The 17,100-nt window shown below is 43.0% G+C and overlaps 1 protein-coding gene across 2 annotated transcripts in view; it reads right to left on the reverse strand.

The window, feature by feature from the left end:
• Window positions 1-1,176: 1,176 nt before the first annotated feature.
• Window positions 1,177-17,100, reverse strand: part of SFXN2 (sideroflexin 2) — a 106,177-nt gene continuing 90,253 nt past the window's right edge. For both annotated transcript variants that reach the window (XM_068257546.1, XM_068257545.1), the window contains exons 10-12: window positions 14,005-14,054; window positions 9,098-9,145; window positions 1,177-3,807 (exon numbers count right to left, since the gene is read on the reverse strand). In XM_068257546.1, the coding sequence (XP_068113647.1) occupies window positions 3,708-3,807; window positions 9,098-9,145; window positions 14,005-14,054 (198 nt within the window). In that variant the 3' untranslated portion in view covers window positions 1,177-3,707. The remainder of the gene's footprint in view (window positions 3,808-9,097; window positions 9,146-14,004; window positions 14,055-17,100) is intronic.

Here is a 17,100-nt window from a genome sequence, read left to right on the forward strand (position 1 = left end):
TCTGCCCCAAAAGATTTCAGACAAGATTTCAGCAGAAATTTAGTCAATATTGTTCTCACAGCTGCAGGTGCTAGCATTATACTACCTGGCATAATACAAAGCCACACAGAACCTCAACAGTACACTGCTGCTGCCTGCAGATGTCCTATCCCCTGTTCACTTGATCTCCCAGAGGGTAGTAGGGGGCAAAGAACCAGCATGTCCAATCTGTATTCAACCAATATTATGATTGTAACATTGATCACAAATGTCATTGTTTCAAAAGATTTTTTATTAGATTAAATGTTACTATTCAATATAATGTCTAATCTATTGAAAACAAGGTGGCCACTAACAATACAATTATTGGGAATTAAAGGGAACCTGAAGTAAGGGGCATGTTGAGAATGCCATATTTATTTGCTTTTAACCAATACCAGGTGCCTGCCAGTTCCTCTGATCTGTTTGGCTGCAGTAGTATGTGAACCACACACAACTGAAGCAAGCATGCAGCCAATTCAGTCAGACTTTAGTCAGAAACATCTGATCTGCAGGATTGTTTAGGGTCTATGGCTAAATGTAATTTGCATTGTTTAAAGGGAAATAAATATGTCAGCCTCCATATCCCTCTCACTCCAGGTGTACGTTAAGTGTGACTGTAAAATGTGGTGCTGTGTGTGAAATGGCATGCAAATGAATAGCTAAACGGTAATTCTGTCCAGCTGGACTTGTAATTCAGTTGGTCAAGACAACCCAGTCAGCAGTCTGACCTCAGTTTTTCTGCTGAGCTCAGGCAGCAGCAGACGAGTCAGGACAAAGTGATAGACCACCGGTGCCCCAACAGCAGAATGCGGCCTACCGCAGGCCATACTACAAGCCAGTACTTCTGTGCCCAGAGCTGCTGACCCCTCACTTACTGCACTGATGCAATGGCTGTTAGAAGTTTTCTCTCATGGACAGAGCCCAAAAGCACAAGGAAATTCCTGTCCTGCTGACAGAAGCGGTCAGACATGGAAAAGAGGCATTTGAGCGTTTTACAGGAAATTTACAGCGCATGCAGAGTCAACATTTCTGTTTAAAATGTTTTTTTGTTTTTTTATAATAAGTCACACAGCTCTTCCAGTATTGCAAAGGAGTATCATTTCATCAAAATGTATTGTTCTATTATATTGTTTACCAGCCAGAAACAAAAACACATTTTAATATTTTACAGATTTTTTTATTTGTACAAATACTGTTTAATTTCTTTGGTTTTATTGTACAATAGGAGGTGAACTTTTGGGAAAATATAAAGTTGCAAATTCAAAATAATACTAATAACAATAGAAAAGGCTTTATGACACAGGTGTCACTAGGAGAGGAAGTGAGATACACCTATCGCCAACAGGAACAGAATGAAAAATGCTCATTAGTAGCATCCTAGCCACCCCTCACGTCCTGTCGACACACTGGGATCATGTTACTACCCAGAGTATCACTAGAAAATAAATGGGGAGGAGTTAGGAACAGGACATATGATGAACTATATAATCAGAGGCTCCCTTCAGTAAAAACAGCACAATAAAACATGACTCCAGAATTGACCATACACGTTCAGAATGTCATCCAATGTGGCTAAAAGAACAATCCCTCTCTGATCACAATCTCATTGCGTTCAGAGAGGGATTGACAGATTTTCAATAGATTCCAGCATGAAATTTATTGAAAATCTATCGAACTGCAGCTTTGCACTGTTCGATCCAGTGCAATGCTATGGGCTGTCGATCTACCATCAACCGATTAAAAATTATTGTACGTTCTGATTGTAATTTCAATCCACTTTTGCAGCAAATTGATCAAAGTTAAGATCGATATGGTTCACCGCATTACAGATTTGATCAGAGTGATCGAATCTGCAGGTAAAAATAGCTGTGTGTATGGCCTGCTTAAAGGTTCCCATCAATGATACAATCTTGACTGTACAATCTTACCAAATCTATGCAAACGTTACTAAATGCAATCTTTCAATGCAATTTTTTATGATCTAAAATATACGGAAGGTAATTCTCGCTTGTTCACATTTACTGTACGATTCTTTCTTCAACTTTGAAAATAAAATCCAACTTTCGGATCGATTTTATCCTATTTATCAGTTGACCAAAGAATCTTTCCTTATTGGTTGCCTTCATAAATGGCGAATTTTCTATACAATTCTATCATTAAAATTGAATCGAAAGGGGATCGCATTTGGGTGAAAAAATTGTACTGTTTATGTGTACTTTTAGAGTATATATAATGAATATACTTTGAATGGATACTTTAGCTAGTCCCTTCTTACACTGAAGAGGTAAAAAGCCCCTGGATCCTGCTGAGGCTTCCTGCGTCCTCCTCCAGTCCAGCACTGCCTAGGACCCTTTTTGAAGATTGCGACCCGCTCCTTTTTGTGCAGGAGCGCAGCCGTCCTGCACCTGCATGTGTACAGTCACGCCGCACACAAGTGGCTCCAGTTTACTGCACAGGCACAGTCTGGCTTGTGCAAAAAGAGGAGCACAGCTACGTGACATATCTGACAAGTGTTTCAGCGGTCCGCGTGCAGCAACAGTGAGGGCTAGGAGGATGGGGGATGCCTCTGCAGGATCCAGAGGCTTCCCTCTTCTTAAAAGAAACCTGAAAGGACTTAAATAAAAAATAATTATACATACCTGGGGCTTCTTCCAGCCTCCTTCAGGCTGATCAGTCCCTCAAAGTCTTTCCCACACCGCCTGGATCCTCCGCTAGGCAGCCTGGTAATTCGGCCTGTCAGGGCGCACTGCACATGATCGGCCTGGCCGTGCACCCCATTGCGCTCCCGTCACCAGGAGAATGTTGTGCCTGCAGGAGCTTGCACGGCTGGACTGCACAGAATTAGCGGGCCGCCTAGCGGAGGATCCAGGCGGTGTGGGAAGACGGCGAGGGGCCAATCAGCCTGAAGGGGGCAGGTGGAAGCCCCAGGTACATAATTTTTATTTTATTTTACTGGTCTCAGCTACACTTTAAGCATCTGATTTCTGCTACATTTTTATATATTTTAATATATTTATGTATTTTTAATACATTTTTATATTTTTTAAAAAGTGACAGCCAAACTTCTCCTGTGTCAGACTAAAAGTAATTTCATTTGACATTTCCAGTCCTTCTACTGGTCCTTTAATGTAGTGAATGACTTTACTGATTAACAAGGAAGCTTAGCAGCTCAGCTCACCTCACTCCCAGCTACATTTACATCTTCTTCAGTCTCTGGAATGACTGAACATTTAGACAAACCGCTATCACTGAAGACAACCTCTGATTACATAGTTAATTATCATAAACTCAGTTTATATTGCCCAGTTATACTTTATGGTTACTTTAGCAACTTGATGGCGGTTAAAGGATGCCATAGGCGAAAAATATAGGAGAAACTGGGTGAGCCGTCCTGATGCCCACCACTTTCCCCATTCTCCTTTCTGCCCCTCCGATCCTGCTAATTGCTCTCCGTCTCCCTCTTCCGGGTTGCCAAGACGGGCATCACTACATGACAGCTCCCCCGTTTCTCCTATATTTTTCAGCTTTGGTGTCCTTTAAAACCCTCCCCAACTCTATCCAGAACTGAAAAGAACACAGTTGTGGCTTGAGCCGACTTCCAGGGAATTAGAGAGTCCTTTGGCTGTGAGAGGACAAAGTGGGTCTTTGTTGTGCGTCCTCTGTGTGGAGCTCTGTGGATTTGGAGGTTATAAGCCTTTATTGAAGTAAACATACTGAACTTTGCCTCCATGCTGCTTCCGGATAGACTCTTGAAGCTCTGGTTCTAGCTTGCTCACAGCCATAGAACTGTAATCAAACAAAATAATACCCGTGAAAATAGTGAATGAATAATGGTTAAATAAGGTATACATAGGTATAACATACAGAGAAAGATGTGCCATTGAAAACAGCAGCCAGTGAGACAAGACTATCTTTAAAAGCATAGAAGGTGCCGGGTCCTGTGCAGCGCAGGTTACAGATGACAGTCATGCATCTACTTTACTACTTTAGCTACCATCGGTTACCAGTTTTGCATTGGGCCCCCAAGCATTGTATACATAGCAATTCATATGGACTAAACAAAACCTGCCAAGGACAACCACAGTATGAGAGAGGTGTAAACATCTCTCAGGCCTCATTCACACCTAAAAACAAAATTGCAAAAGCCAGCGTTTTACATGCTCCCCCCTTCAGGTGCTAAATTGCGCCTGGAGAATTTTGGCTGTTTCTGGTAAAAGCGCTTTTCTAAGCGATTTTCCAGGGCGGTTTTAGAATTCACTCCCTGACGCAAGTCAGGAAGTGAACGCTTTGACTGGAAAAGAATAAATACAATGTATTTATTCTTAAAAATGCGAACGCAATCGATGCACAAAGCGATTTTGTGAGCGTTTGCGTTTTTCCTATACCTTCCATTGAGGCAAAATCGCCCCAAAAATGGTACAGGCACCGCTTTGCTAAACGAACAGCGGACAAACCGCAGTGATATGAAACTTCAAGTTCTCATAAAGATTCATTGCACAAGAGTTTTGTGGGCGATTTTAAAAATTGTGAACAAGCCCTCAAAGCATATATAGAAGTGATCATTGCCAGCATAGCACCATTGAAGCGCTAACACTGCGGTTGAGGGAGGGCCCCTCTGGCCCTGGTGGGGTCGCAACCTCTGCACCCCCTATTGTTACACCACTGCTATTTACTGTGTATTAGAAAATACAGTGATGTGAAAAACTATTTGCCCCCTTCCTGATTTCTTATTCTTTTGCATGTTTGTCACACTTAAATGTTTCTGCTCATCAAAAACCGTTAACTATTAGTCAAAGATAACATAATTGAACACAAAATGCAGTTTTTAATGATGGTTTTTATTATTTAGTGAGAAAAAAACCTCAAAACCTACTTGGCCCTGTGTGAAAATTGCCCCCTGAACCTAACTGGTTGGGCCACCCTTAGCAGCAATAACTGCAATCAAGCGTTTACGATAACTTGCAACGAGTCTTTTACAGCGCTCTGGAGGAATTTTGGCCCACTCATCTTTGCAGAATTGTTGTAATTCAGCTTTATTTGAGGGTTTTCTAGCATGAACCGCCTTTTTAAGGTCATGCCACAACATCTTAATAGGATTGAGGTCAGGACTTTGACTAGGCCACTCCAAAGTCTTCATTTTGTTTTTCTTCAGCCATTCAGAGGTGGATTTGCTGGTGTGTTTTGGGTCATTGTCCTGCTGCAGCACCCAAGATCGCTTCAGCTTGAGTTGACGAACAGATGGACGGACATTCTCCTTCAGGATTTTTTGGTAGACAGTAGAAGTCATGGTTCCATCTATCACAGCAAGCCTTCCAGGTCCTGAAGCAGCAAAAACAACCCCAGACCATCACACTACCACCACCATATTTTACTGTTGGTATGATGTTCTTTTGCTGAAATGCTGTGTTACTTCTACGCCAGATGTAACGGGACACGCACCTTCCAAAAAGTTCAACTTTTGTCTCGTCGGTCCACAAGGTATTTTCCCAAAAGTCTTGGCAATCATTGAGTTGTTTTTTAGCAAAATTGAGACGAGCCTTAATGTTCTTTTTGCTTAAAGGGACTCCGAGCTCATCTAAAAAATAAAAGTTGTACTCACCAGGGGCTTTCTCCAGCCCAGTGCTGGTCGGGAGGTCCCACGCCGGCGTCCTGGCTCCTCTCCTTCTTCCCGCTCCGGAATGGCTGACAGGCCGCAGCCCGGGCAACACTCTCCCGAGTGTCAGGCTGCTCCTTCCGCATATGACGCGGATTACGTCACACGCCGGCCGCCTCGCGTCATCACGGCGGCCGGCTGTGATTGTTTGGGAGTGTACACCCTACCTGAAAGAAAAATATTTTCTGCCACTGCCACACTTTTTGAATAGTGAAAGTACTGCGCATGCGCGATTAAAGCACGCATGCGCAGTACTTTCACTCCAGCCGCCAATGAAAAGTTGTGGCAGTACCCAGTTGTAGACACTCTGGCAGCCCAAACAATTCCCCAACCCACTCCCCTAATCTAACATTGGCTTTAGGCATAATGTTAAGCCCCATCTACACGATACGATTCTTTGTGCGATTCGATTAGCGATTCGACTAAATCCAACATGTCCGATCGGGATTTGATTCGATTCAATTCGATTTGCCATTATTTTGCTATGGCAAATCGAATTGAATTGAATCCCGATCGGACATGTCTGATTTAATCGGATCGTAAATAGAATCGTAATCGAATCGCACAAAGAATAGTATCGTGTAGATTGGGCTTAAGAGGTGAGGCTAAGGTTAAATTCACTCTATGTGCATTGCATAACACTCATGTTACAACGTGGGCATAACGCAATGCATACTGAATAGTGTAGTGGTTATAAGGGCCCATTCACACCAAATTCGCGCGATTCCCGCTCATGGCAAACCGCTAGCGGTTTTTAAAAAAACGCTACACATTGGAGCAAATGACAGTGTTTGCGTTAACCGCAAACGCGTTACATGCAGCAGTTTGCCGGCGGTTAGCGTTTCGCGATTGCACGCTAATTGCGATCGCTCCAAAACCGCCGCAGTGTTCAGTGATTTTTCCGCGTTAGTCGCGGGAAAATCACTCCCGCAAAACACCAGCGGTAATCGCCGGCGTTTTGCGATTATAGGTGTGAACGGGCCCTAACGGCTCTGTCTCTCACACAGGAGACCAGGGTTCAAACCTCGGCTCTTCCTGTTCAGCAAGTCAGCACCTATTCAGTAGTAGACCTTGGTAAAGGCTCCCTAACACTTCTACTGCCTATAGAGTGCTCTCTAGTGCCTGCAGCTCTGGCGTGCTCTCTAGTGCCCGCAGCTCTCTCTCTAGTGCCTGCAGTGTCTGCCAGGAGAAAAGCATGATATAAATATTCTGTGTCTTGTCTTGCTATACTAAGTGTGTTATAACGTGCACCTTACTATTCAAAGCATGAATAATTGCTATGTAACATGCTCGTTATTGCATTCATTATCCTGAAATGCTCTGTGGAAAATGAGTTTAGTTATCTGTTTCAATGCAGAGATTAATCAGTGCATACAGTGATGTGAAAAACTATTTGCCCCCTTCCTGATTTCTTATTCTTTTGCATGTTTGTCACACTTAAAGGTTTCTGCTCATCAAAAACCGTTAACTATTAGTTATGGTGACTCATCTAAGGGCTAAAGCCCACTAGAGCGTTTTTTTTAGGCCTCATTCACACTGAAGCATTTTACTAGCTATTTCAACAGCGCTTTTAATCACTGGTGATTGCTAGTGTTTTGAAAAAGTGCTACTGCAATGTAAAGCGTATGGCAGTGTTCACACTTAGCTATTAGCTGAAACGCTGCATGCAGCATTTTTTAGCGATTTTAGAGCAATTGCATTTCAATGTTAAAAAAAAAATGTGCAAAAAGCAAACACTCCAAAATCACTTTCCTGTACAGTGAAAAAACACGCAGATAATCACTAGTGGTTTTGCTAGCATTTTGCAATTCCCTGTGTGAATGGGGCTTTAGCCACTGGCAATTCCAAAACCGCCAGGCTAATTAAAGTCAATGGAGTGGAGACCACAGAGCAATTGCGACTTGCCGAAATCGCAAACGTGGAACCTGCAGCATTTTCAGAGGAAAGTGATGGTCCAAACTTGCTTTCCTTTAAATCGCTCCAGAATCGCTGTTTTAAGATTCAAGCATTTTGAGAGTCTGCACTCGCAAGTGGGCATACAGCCTCAGTAAATGGCCTAATCACTTAAGCTAAGTACCCATATTGTGATTTTCCCAACAATTTTCCCGCTGACCAACGATTTTTAGAGCACTGAGCAGTCGTTTCCGCAATATCGTGACGTGGGTACAGACAGGCGACCACATAATGTCACATTGCAATAACGACCGGATCGGATCGCTAAGATCCTCAACAACTCATGCGCAAAGTATCGCAAACGTTTAAGTCTAGTTCGCTAACGGCGCGTAGCATCTCGTGACGTTGTGCGCACTCGCCAACAGGAAGAGGCATTGCCCACGACCATCATCAAGGGGACGTCGCAGGACCCGTCAGGTGGTGAGTACACAGCTTTACACACTATTTCACTCATATCAGCAGTCACATTTGTACCTGAGACACAGAAAGATGTATTTCTGTTTCAATATGTAATTAAAGTGAACCCAAGGTGAGGGTTATATAAAGGCTGCCATATTTATTTCCATTAAAGCAATACCAGTTCCATGTCTATCCTGCTGATCCTCTGCCTCTAATGGCCCATACTCACGGGGTATAATTGTCGCCGCAACACGCGGCGCGCGCGTGTTGTGGCGACAGGTCGCCCGTGAGTATGGGGCGCAACACGGGCACGCACCCGAACCGTCGCTCGTCGCTACTGTCGCCAGGTCGATTGGCACGGTCAATTGCCTGGCGACAGTTGCCATCGCAACTCCGCCGCAACTGTCGCTAGTCCACGTGGGTATGCGGACTAGCGACAGCAACCAGCAGGGAATACCCTGAGCTTCCGGCGGGGGAGGAACATCAGCGACAGCTTCCTTCGTATCAGTTGCCAGGTCCCTCTGTCGTGTGTATGCGGAGGGACCTGGCGACGAGCTGTCGCCGGCCTGTCGCGCACACGCTCCTGTGTGCTAGCGACAGGCCACAAATGTAGCCCGTGAGTATGGGCCATAATACTTTCAGCCATAGACCCTGAACAAGCATGCAGCAGATCAGGTGCTTCTGACATTATTGTCAGATCTGACAAGATTAGCTGCATTGCATGTTTGTTTCTGGTGTTATGCCTAATACACACAATGAGATTTTCTGGCAGATACTGCCAGATCGACTATTTCCAGCAAGTCTGAACTGATTTCCGATTGATTTTCTGCTCACTTCTGAGGAAAATCGATCAGAAATGCTGGAAATAGTCGATCTGGCAGTAAATCTGGCAGAAAATCTCATTGTGTGTATTAGGCATTATTCCGACATTACTACAGCAAAATAGATCAGCAGGGCTTCCTAGGCAACTGTTATTGTTTAAAAGGAAACAAATATGGCAGTTTCCATATCACTCTCACCTCGGGTTCACTTTAAATCTGAAGAATTAGCACAAAAAAAAAATGTTTTTACCATCGCTGTGGAAACAAGGAACAGGCCACTGGAACCATGAAGAGGAGGCTGCAGGGAGAGCACAGGAATTCAGAATGGTGTCAGAACAAATAGCACAAACAGCACTCTTTAACAGTTCAAAGTGTACAAATATAAATGCATCTGTACTTTTGGAGCAAACACTGTATTAGTAGACAATAGGGGTAAAGAGGCGCCAAGGTTTGAATAAAACTAGATTAAAAACAATAAAAATGTAAAAGGTGAAGTGCCTTATCTCAATGATGACGGTTTCATAAGACAATAGAATTTGCCTGTGCTATAATAAATCTCATTGTCTTATGAGACTGTCATCATTGAGGCAAGTCACCTCACCCTTTACATTTTTATTGTTTTCAACCTAGTTTTATTCAAACCTGGGCGCCTCTTTACCCCTATTGTGTGCATATACCCCCCACCCCACTGAGTTTGGACCCCCTCTTGGGGTCAAATGGTGGAACGTCCGGGCATTCTCAGGAACTTTCATCAGTCATACGCATGAATGATTGGCTCAGCAGAGCAACCAAGTTATTGCAGTGGGAAGAACTGTGTAAAAAATAACAATGGCCCAGGCTTATAAAGTGGGTAATAATATAGCTACTAACAACATCACAAGATCAGAACTGCCAGACTAGGTGATCATCATCCAGAAACAGATCACCTTAAAGGCAATCTAAGGGCACTTTTACACTGAATGCCTTTTAATGCGTTGTGATGCATTGCACTTTAAAGGGACTCCGAGCAGTGCAGAAACTATGGAAAAATGCATATCATTTTAAAGCTCTCTTTCTCCTCTTTCCAATGATATATAAACCGCCGCCCTACGCCTTTTAGTTTTCGCTATTTTCGCGATTGAAATTGCCGCGGCCGCGATTTCAATCGCGAAAATAGAGAAAACTAAAAGGCGTACGGCGACGATTTAGGTGTCGCCAGAAAGAGAGCTTTAAAATGATATCCATCTTTCCATAGTTACTTGTATTACACAGGACGACACTTTCCCCAGTGTCAGCAGCAGAATGGAGCTGCTGACTTTAGGAAAAAGTCGCCCTGTGTAATACAATATAACTATGGAAAGATGGATATCATTTTAAAGCTCTCTTTCTCCTATTTCTGGCGACACCTAAATCGTCACCTTACGCCTTTTAGTTTTCTCTATTTTCGCGATTGAAATCGCGGCCACGGCAATCTCAATCGCGAAAATAGCGAAAACGAAAAGGCGTAGGGCGGTGGTTTATATATCATTGGAAAGAGGAGAAAGAGAGCTTTAAAATGATATGCATCTTTCCATAGTTTCTGCACTGCTCGGAGTCCCTTTAACCTTCCATTGCAATGCATTGTAAATAAAGCTTTCATTTTTCAGCATATATAGGGCATGATTCATTAAGACACATAGCATGCCTTATCAGAGTTAATATGCCTTATCAGAGTTAACACACCTCATCAGAGTAGCACAGCGAGCGATACGAACGTATGACTGCTAATTGCCAATGACGAGAGCTCCACTCGTCCTGCCCTGAGCTCCTGCGGGTCCAGTCACTTTAAAGGACATTTGATTGGCCCAATAGGCTGCCTGTCAAGTTTCCTGTCAAGTGACAAGCAGCCTATTGGGCCAATCAAAGCATGGGGATTTTTATGAAACCATCTTAAAGATGTTATAATAAAAGGTATTTTTGTATAAGAAAACTAATGTTTGGTGATACTCCTTAACAGTGAAGATGTTGTAGTTTGTGCTTAAACAGATCCCAGAAGCTATTTGTAGACAATTGTGGTTATGGGTATTTGAGCCAGGTTGATGTTTGCATGCTATTTGTCTTAGTGAATCAAGCCCACAATGTGTAAGAGGCCATAGGGAAACATGGACATTGGACTACACATCAGTTGTCCTTTCAGTTACAACTGACAGCCAACTGATACAGTGTATAAGGACCCTAAGCAGATGCATCAGGCCTGAATGATGTCCAGAAGCCTGACTGGCTCCTTCTTCTTAAAGGACCACTATCACAAAAAAGTAGGAACTTAAAATCTGACAGAACTGACAGTTGTCCATCTCCTCATGGGGGAATCTCAGGGTTTTCTTTGTTTTGAACAGCATTCCCTGAACAGCAGTTTAACTGGCAACTGTTGTTCAGGAAATGCTGTTGAAAACAAAGAAAGCTCAGAGATTCCCCCATGAGGAGATGGAATGGCCCAAAACCTGTCGGTTCTGTCAGATTTTTTTTTTTTTGCGATATTAGTGCTTTGAAGAGGAAAAGCGAAAAGATGAAAAAAAAAAAATCAATCAATACATTGCAAATTAAGAAGTCAAAAAATAAAAGAGAGAGATCAAGAAATGATTTATAGTTGCCATGTAATGTGTTCATATTGTTTGATCCAGAATCAGCCAACACATACCATAATCATCTTTAGATGATATACATATGCACAGAGGGAGATACTGGTTGCATGGCAGTTTGTGTGACATCACACTGTGGGAGGGGCTTCACCACAGTATCAACCATACAGACATCCCCGATAATCTATTCGAGAAAAGGTAAAGATTTCTCATGGGAAAATCAGCTACTGATTGGGATGAAGCTCAATCCATGTCCGACTAGCAGATGAGTCCAACATGTCTAAAGGCTGCTACAGACATTGGATGGTAGTGAGCTTTGCAAAGCACAGTCCTACTTCAATATTTCAGTCTGAGTCCATACTGACGTACACAATCCACCAGGACAGCATGTCATTTTCTATAAAGATAGGGATGTGGAGAGGAGCAACCTTTTATGACAAACACCACAGTATACAAAGATAATAAAGTAATGTGAAAGATCAATATTCCCTAAATTATAATATGGCAGGCGAAAACAGGCAGTATCTGTTACATTACAGTGTTGCTTAATTTGACAAAAAAAAAAAAAAAAAAACCAGCATAGATTAGGTGAGAATCTTCTAATGACGGTCTATAGCTTAACCCCATGCCATAACCTGCAGGTGTTGCCACGGCAACAAACAAGCAGCACGTCAGTACTCAAAACTAGATTATTATCATCCTGTATTGATAAAGGGCCGTATTATGCAGTACTGTGCAATCAATTAGTACAATATGCATATTACAAATTCAAGGTTAAAATCATATATGCGTGACCGCGGTTCAGAAATGCGTGACAGTTCAGAAATGAACTGTGACGACATACAGCAGAATGGCGTAAGTTCAGTACTTTGCGGTAATTTTCCTGGTTTCAGCATCAGAAAAACTTCCTATATCTATATAATACTGTATATTGTACCTAAACCTGCCCTACCAGTGATGCTTAGCCTAGGCTGATTAGCTATGTGGAATTCTCCCCCCACAGCATACTGGAAGACCAGGTATATTTTGCCCTTCTTCAGATCTCTCAGTAACCAGAGATCACCTGACAGAACTGGGGGGTCCACTTTCACTTTCGTGACCTCTGGGTCACGGCGCTGGAATGAGAGATTCATTCTCATTCACGACGTGCAGGGAGGTGGGGGAGTGGCAGGGGGAGCAGCCAGGGAGAGAGAGCTGCCCAGTGGCAGCTCTGGAGACCCTGCAGGAACGCCCCAGGCGGGCGTTTTAAACAGGGAATCCTTCTCCCATATGCTTGCCTCAGAGATAGCGACAAATATGGTCGCTAATCTCGGGGGGCTATAGCGCAGCGGTGGGGGGGGGGGGCAGAAAGCGGCAGTGTGGGAACACAGAGGCATATCATGAGGCAGACAACATGCCTCTCTGTACCATCTGCCCCCCCAAAATACCACCTCGAGTTCTCTTTAAAGGGGTTCTGTGGGGGTGTGCTGAGGGTAAAGACAGACACTTTCCTGGGGCTTCTATCAGCCCTCTGTAGCAGTAATGTCCCCCACCATCCTCCTTCGATCTGCCGTTCCCCGCCTCAGTTATTCGTTAACACAGACGAGTAATGCGTGCACCCGTTCGAATCATCGGAAGCTTACTGCGCGGGCGCAGTGCAAAGGTTTCTTGTACTGCGCCTGCGTAGTACGCTTCCGATGACGCGAGCGGGAGCTAGCAGGCGCACGGCCACAGCCGTGCAGCCGGAAACATGCCGCGCTAGACCGGCGACGGAGAACGGTGGATCGGAGGAGGACGGCGTGGGACATTACTGTTACAAGGGGCTTCATATGACCATGCACCACAGTGCAGCAACAAGGTCATATTCATAGGTCTGCCCCTGGCTAGTGGCATACTTCCTGCTGGGCAGGAAGTACATCAATGGCATTCTCCAGTCGTGCACACTTACTGCGTCGCTCATTGACTTGCATTACTGCATAATCCGTGCGGTAGGCACTGGACACGCGCTAACACACTGCAGACTTTGCGTCAGGATTGCAGCAATTTTGAGACTTCTGGTGCACTGTGTCGCCCGAACTGTGCAAGTCTCTATAGACTTGCTTGGTCCTTGTGGGGGGGGAAGCCTACCATGTTGCGACATAGTCGGCAAGTGTGCAAGAGGCCCCATAAAGAAAGCCAAAACTGATAACGCTAAAGAAAACCTGTTTCAATGAGCTACCGAAAGGATAAAATTGGAGCTTTCTATATCACTTCAGCAATATCAATACACTAAAAAAAGATTACAGAAATAATACTGATGATATGTTGTTAGCTTCCTGCAGGTCCATGTGTTTTAAGAAATGAAAAAACATCCTCAGTATTTATGAATGATATTGGCCAGGATCCAAGTCCTGACTGAGCCCTAGGCCTCACTGTGTGGTGAGGAGTGTGAGCCACGCCCATGTTGTCCTATATTAGGGAACATTTGACACTGCTAGAAAGAAGTTCATTGTGTTCCAGTATCACACTGCAGTAGGTGTGATAAGGAATGGTCCTTTGATGCTGGGTGTTTAGCTGCAAAGAAGTGAAAATGTGTACTCACAAACCACCCGCTAATCCAACTTGTAATGGAGCATGAAGGAAATGAATTCTCTGCAGAAATAGAAGACAACATAAACATGAACATTGCTATACATCATAAAGTGGCAATAATGTTGCACTTGGAGAAAAGGTGACACTAACTTTGCCGTGCAAAGAGAGAAGTAATTTATGGCTTATTTTACTCTGGAAAAAAAACGTACTTCTTTTATGTCTATGTTTGCACATATTTTACATTTTAAAATTTTTCGCCATAGTGCCCCTTTAAGTATAATATAAACACATATTCCTATGAAACATGGTAGTCCTGTATGAAAGCCTGAAATAATGTTGGATTGTGATATACAGTGTTGTGAAAAACTATTTGCCCCCTTCCTGATTTCTTATTCTTTTGCATGTTTGTCACACTTAAATGTTTCTGCTCATCAAAACCCGTTAACTATTAGTCAAAGATAACATAATTGAACTCAAAATGCAGTTTTAAATGATGGTTTTTATTATTTAGTGAGAAAAAAAACTCAAAACCTACATGGCCCTGTGTGAAAAAGAAATTGCCCCCTGAACCTAATAACTGGTTGGGCAACCGTTAGCAGCAATAAATGCAATCAAGCGTTTGCGATAACGTGCAACAAGTCTTTTACAGCGCTCTGGAGGAATTTTGGCCCACTCGTCTTTGCAGAATTGTTATAATTCAGCTTTATTTGGGGGTTTTCTAGCATGAACCACCTTTTTAAGGTCATGCCACAACATCTCAATAGAATTCAGGTCAGGACTTTGACTAGGCCACTCCAAAGTCTTCATTTTGTTTTTCTTCAGCCATTCAGAGGTGGATTTGCTGGTGTGTTTTGGGTCATTGTCCTGCTGCAGCACCCAAGATCGCTTCAGCTTGAGTTGACGAACAGATGGCCGGACATTCTCCTTCAGGATTTTTTGGTAGACAGTAGAATTCATGGTTCCATCTATCACAGCAAGCCTTTCAGGTCCTGAAGCAGCAAAACAACCCCAGACCATCACACTACCACCACCATATTTTACTGTTGGTATGATGTTCTTTTGCTGAAATGCTGTGTTACTTCTACGCCAGATGTAACAGGACACGCACCTTCCAAAAAGTTCAACTTTTGTCTTGTCGGTCCACAAGGTATTTTCCCAAAAGTCTTGGCAATCATTGAGATGTTTTTTAGCAAAATTGAGACGAGCCTTAATGTTCTTTTTGCTTAAAAGTGGTTTGCGCCTTGGATATCTGCCATGCAGGCCGTTTTTGCCCAGTCTCTTTCTTATGGTGGAGTCATGAACACGGACCTTAATTGAGGCAAGTGAGGCCTGCAGTTCTTTAGATGTTGTCCTTGGGTCTTTTGTGGCTTCTCGAATGAGTTTTCTCTGCGCTCTTGGGGTAATTTTGGTCGGCCGGCCACTCCTGGGAAGGTTCATCACTGTTCCATGTTTTTGCCATTTGTGGATAATGGCTCTCACTGTGGTTCGCTGGAGTCCCAAAGCTTTAGAAATGGCTTTATAACCTTTACCAGACTGATAGATCTCAATTACATTACTTTTGTTTTCATTTGTTCCTAAATTTCTTTGGATCTTGGCATGATGTCTAGCTTTTGAGGTGCTTTTGGTCTACTTCGCTGTGTCAGATAGCTCCTATTTAAGTGATTTCTTGATTGAAACAGGTGTGGCAGTAATCAGGCCTGGGGGTGACTACAGAAATTGAACTCAGGTGTGATAAACCACAGTTAAGTTATTTTTTAACAAGGGGGGCAATCACTTTTTCACACAGGGCCATGTAGATTTGGAGTTTTTTTTTCTCACTAAATAATAAAAACCATCATTTAAAACTGCATTTTGTGTTCAATTATATTTTCTTTGACTAATAGTTAACGGTTTTTGATGAGCAGAAACATTTAAGTGTGACAAACATGCAAAAGAATAAGAAATAAGGAAGGGGGCAAATAGTTTTTCACACCACTGTATAAGACACAGTTACAGAGGATGAGGACAGGAGATGCGGAGGACGAGCGTCCTCCACATCTCCTACTATAGATGCCAGAGTTTCTCTTCAGCGCTCCAAGGTCCTGGCCAGATTCTGGGAAATAAGAGGTGACGCAAGCAGCCTCTTACACGATTTTGAATCCTCACTTCTAGTAAGTATAATGTCTTGGATTAAACCCATAGCCCCTAAACAAGCATGCAGCAGATCAGATGTTTCTGACATTATTGTCAGATCTGACCATATTAGCTGTATGCATGTTTCTGGTGTGATTCAGACACTACTGCAACCAAACAGATCAGCAGAGCTTCCATGCAACTGTTATTGCTTAAAGCGGAATATAACCCTGCATTTCAACTTTGCTCTAAAACATTATTTACAGCATATTATATGCAAAAAGCATTTTTTTTTTACTAGACCAGCATTGGAAGGGTTAAACACAGAGGTTTTAAGTTCCGTGCAGACATTCAGATGTTTACATTCTATTTAGTTAGTGTGTAACTGTTTATCAATAGATACATCTCTTTGGCTGTCCTCCAAGTTCCTTCTCAGTGAGAGAGATGAGTCATAATAAACACATATTTGTAAACAAAAAGTATCTAACTCAAGTTCGGATTCGGTTGCAGAAATCTCTAGGGACTTTAAAGCCCTGTGTAACCCTTCCAATGCTGGTCTAGTAAAAAAAAAAATGCTGGTTGCATATAATATACTGTAAATAATGTTTTAGAGCAAAGTTGAAATGCAGGGTTATATTCCGCTTTAAAAGGAAATAAATATGGCAGCCTCCATATACCTCTCACTACAGTTGGCCTTTAAGCTGCCCATTAACACAACAAAAGATTGGATTGGGAACTATTAATGGTATGGATCAAAAAAGAAAAAATCATTCTATCCATAATTACGTTGAAGATGGGACAAACTCTTAATTTTCCCCTCTCTGTTGATCGGGCCAAACAATCTTTTCCAATGGAACGCGATTATTGGATCAGGCGGTCATCCATCTGTGAAATTGGATTATTAATGGACACCTTTAAGCTGAATACTCACTCGTGGGAAGTCAAGCGATCGCGGTACATTGCGCGGAGTCTGAGATCTTAACCACTTTACCCC

Source organism: Hyperolius riggenbachi, chromosome 10 (genome assembly GCF_040937935.1).
Source record: "Hyperolius riggenbachi isolate aHypRig1 chromosome 10, aHypRig1.pri, whole genome shotgun sequence".
Taxonomy (NCBI): Eukaryota; Metazoa; Chordata; class Amphibia; order Anura; family Hyperoliidae; genus Hyperolius; species Hyperolius riggenbachi.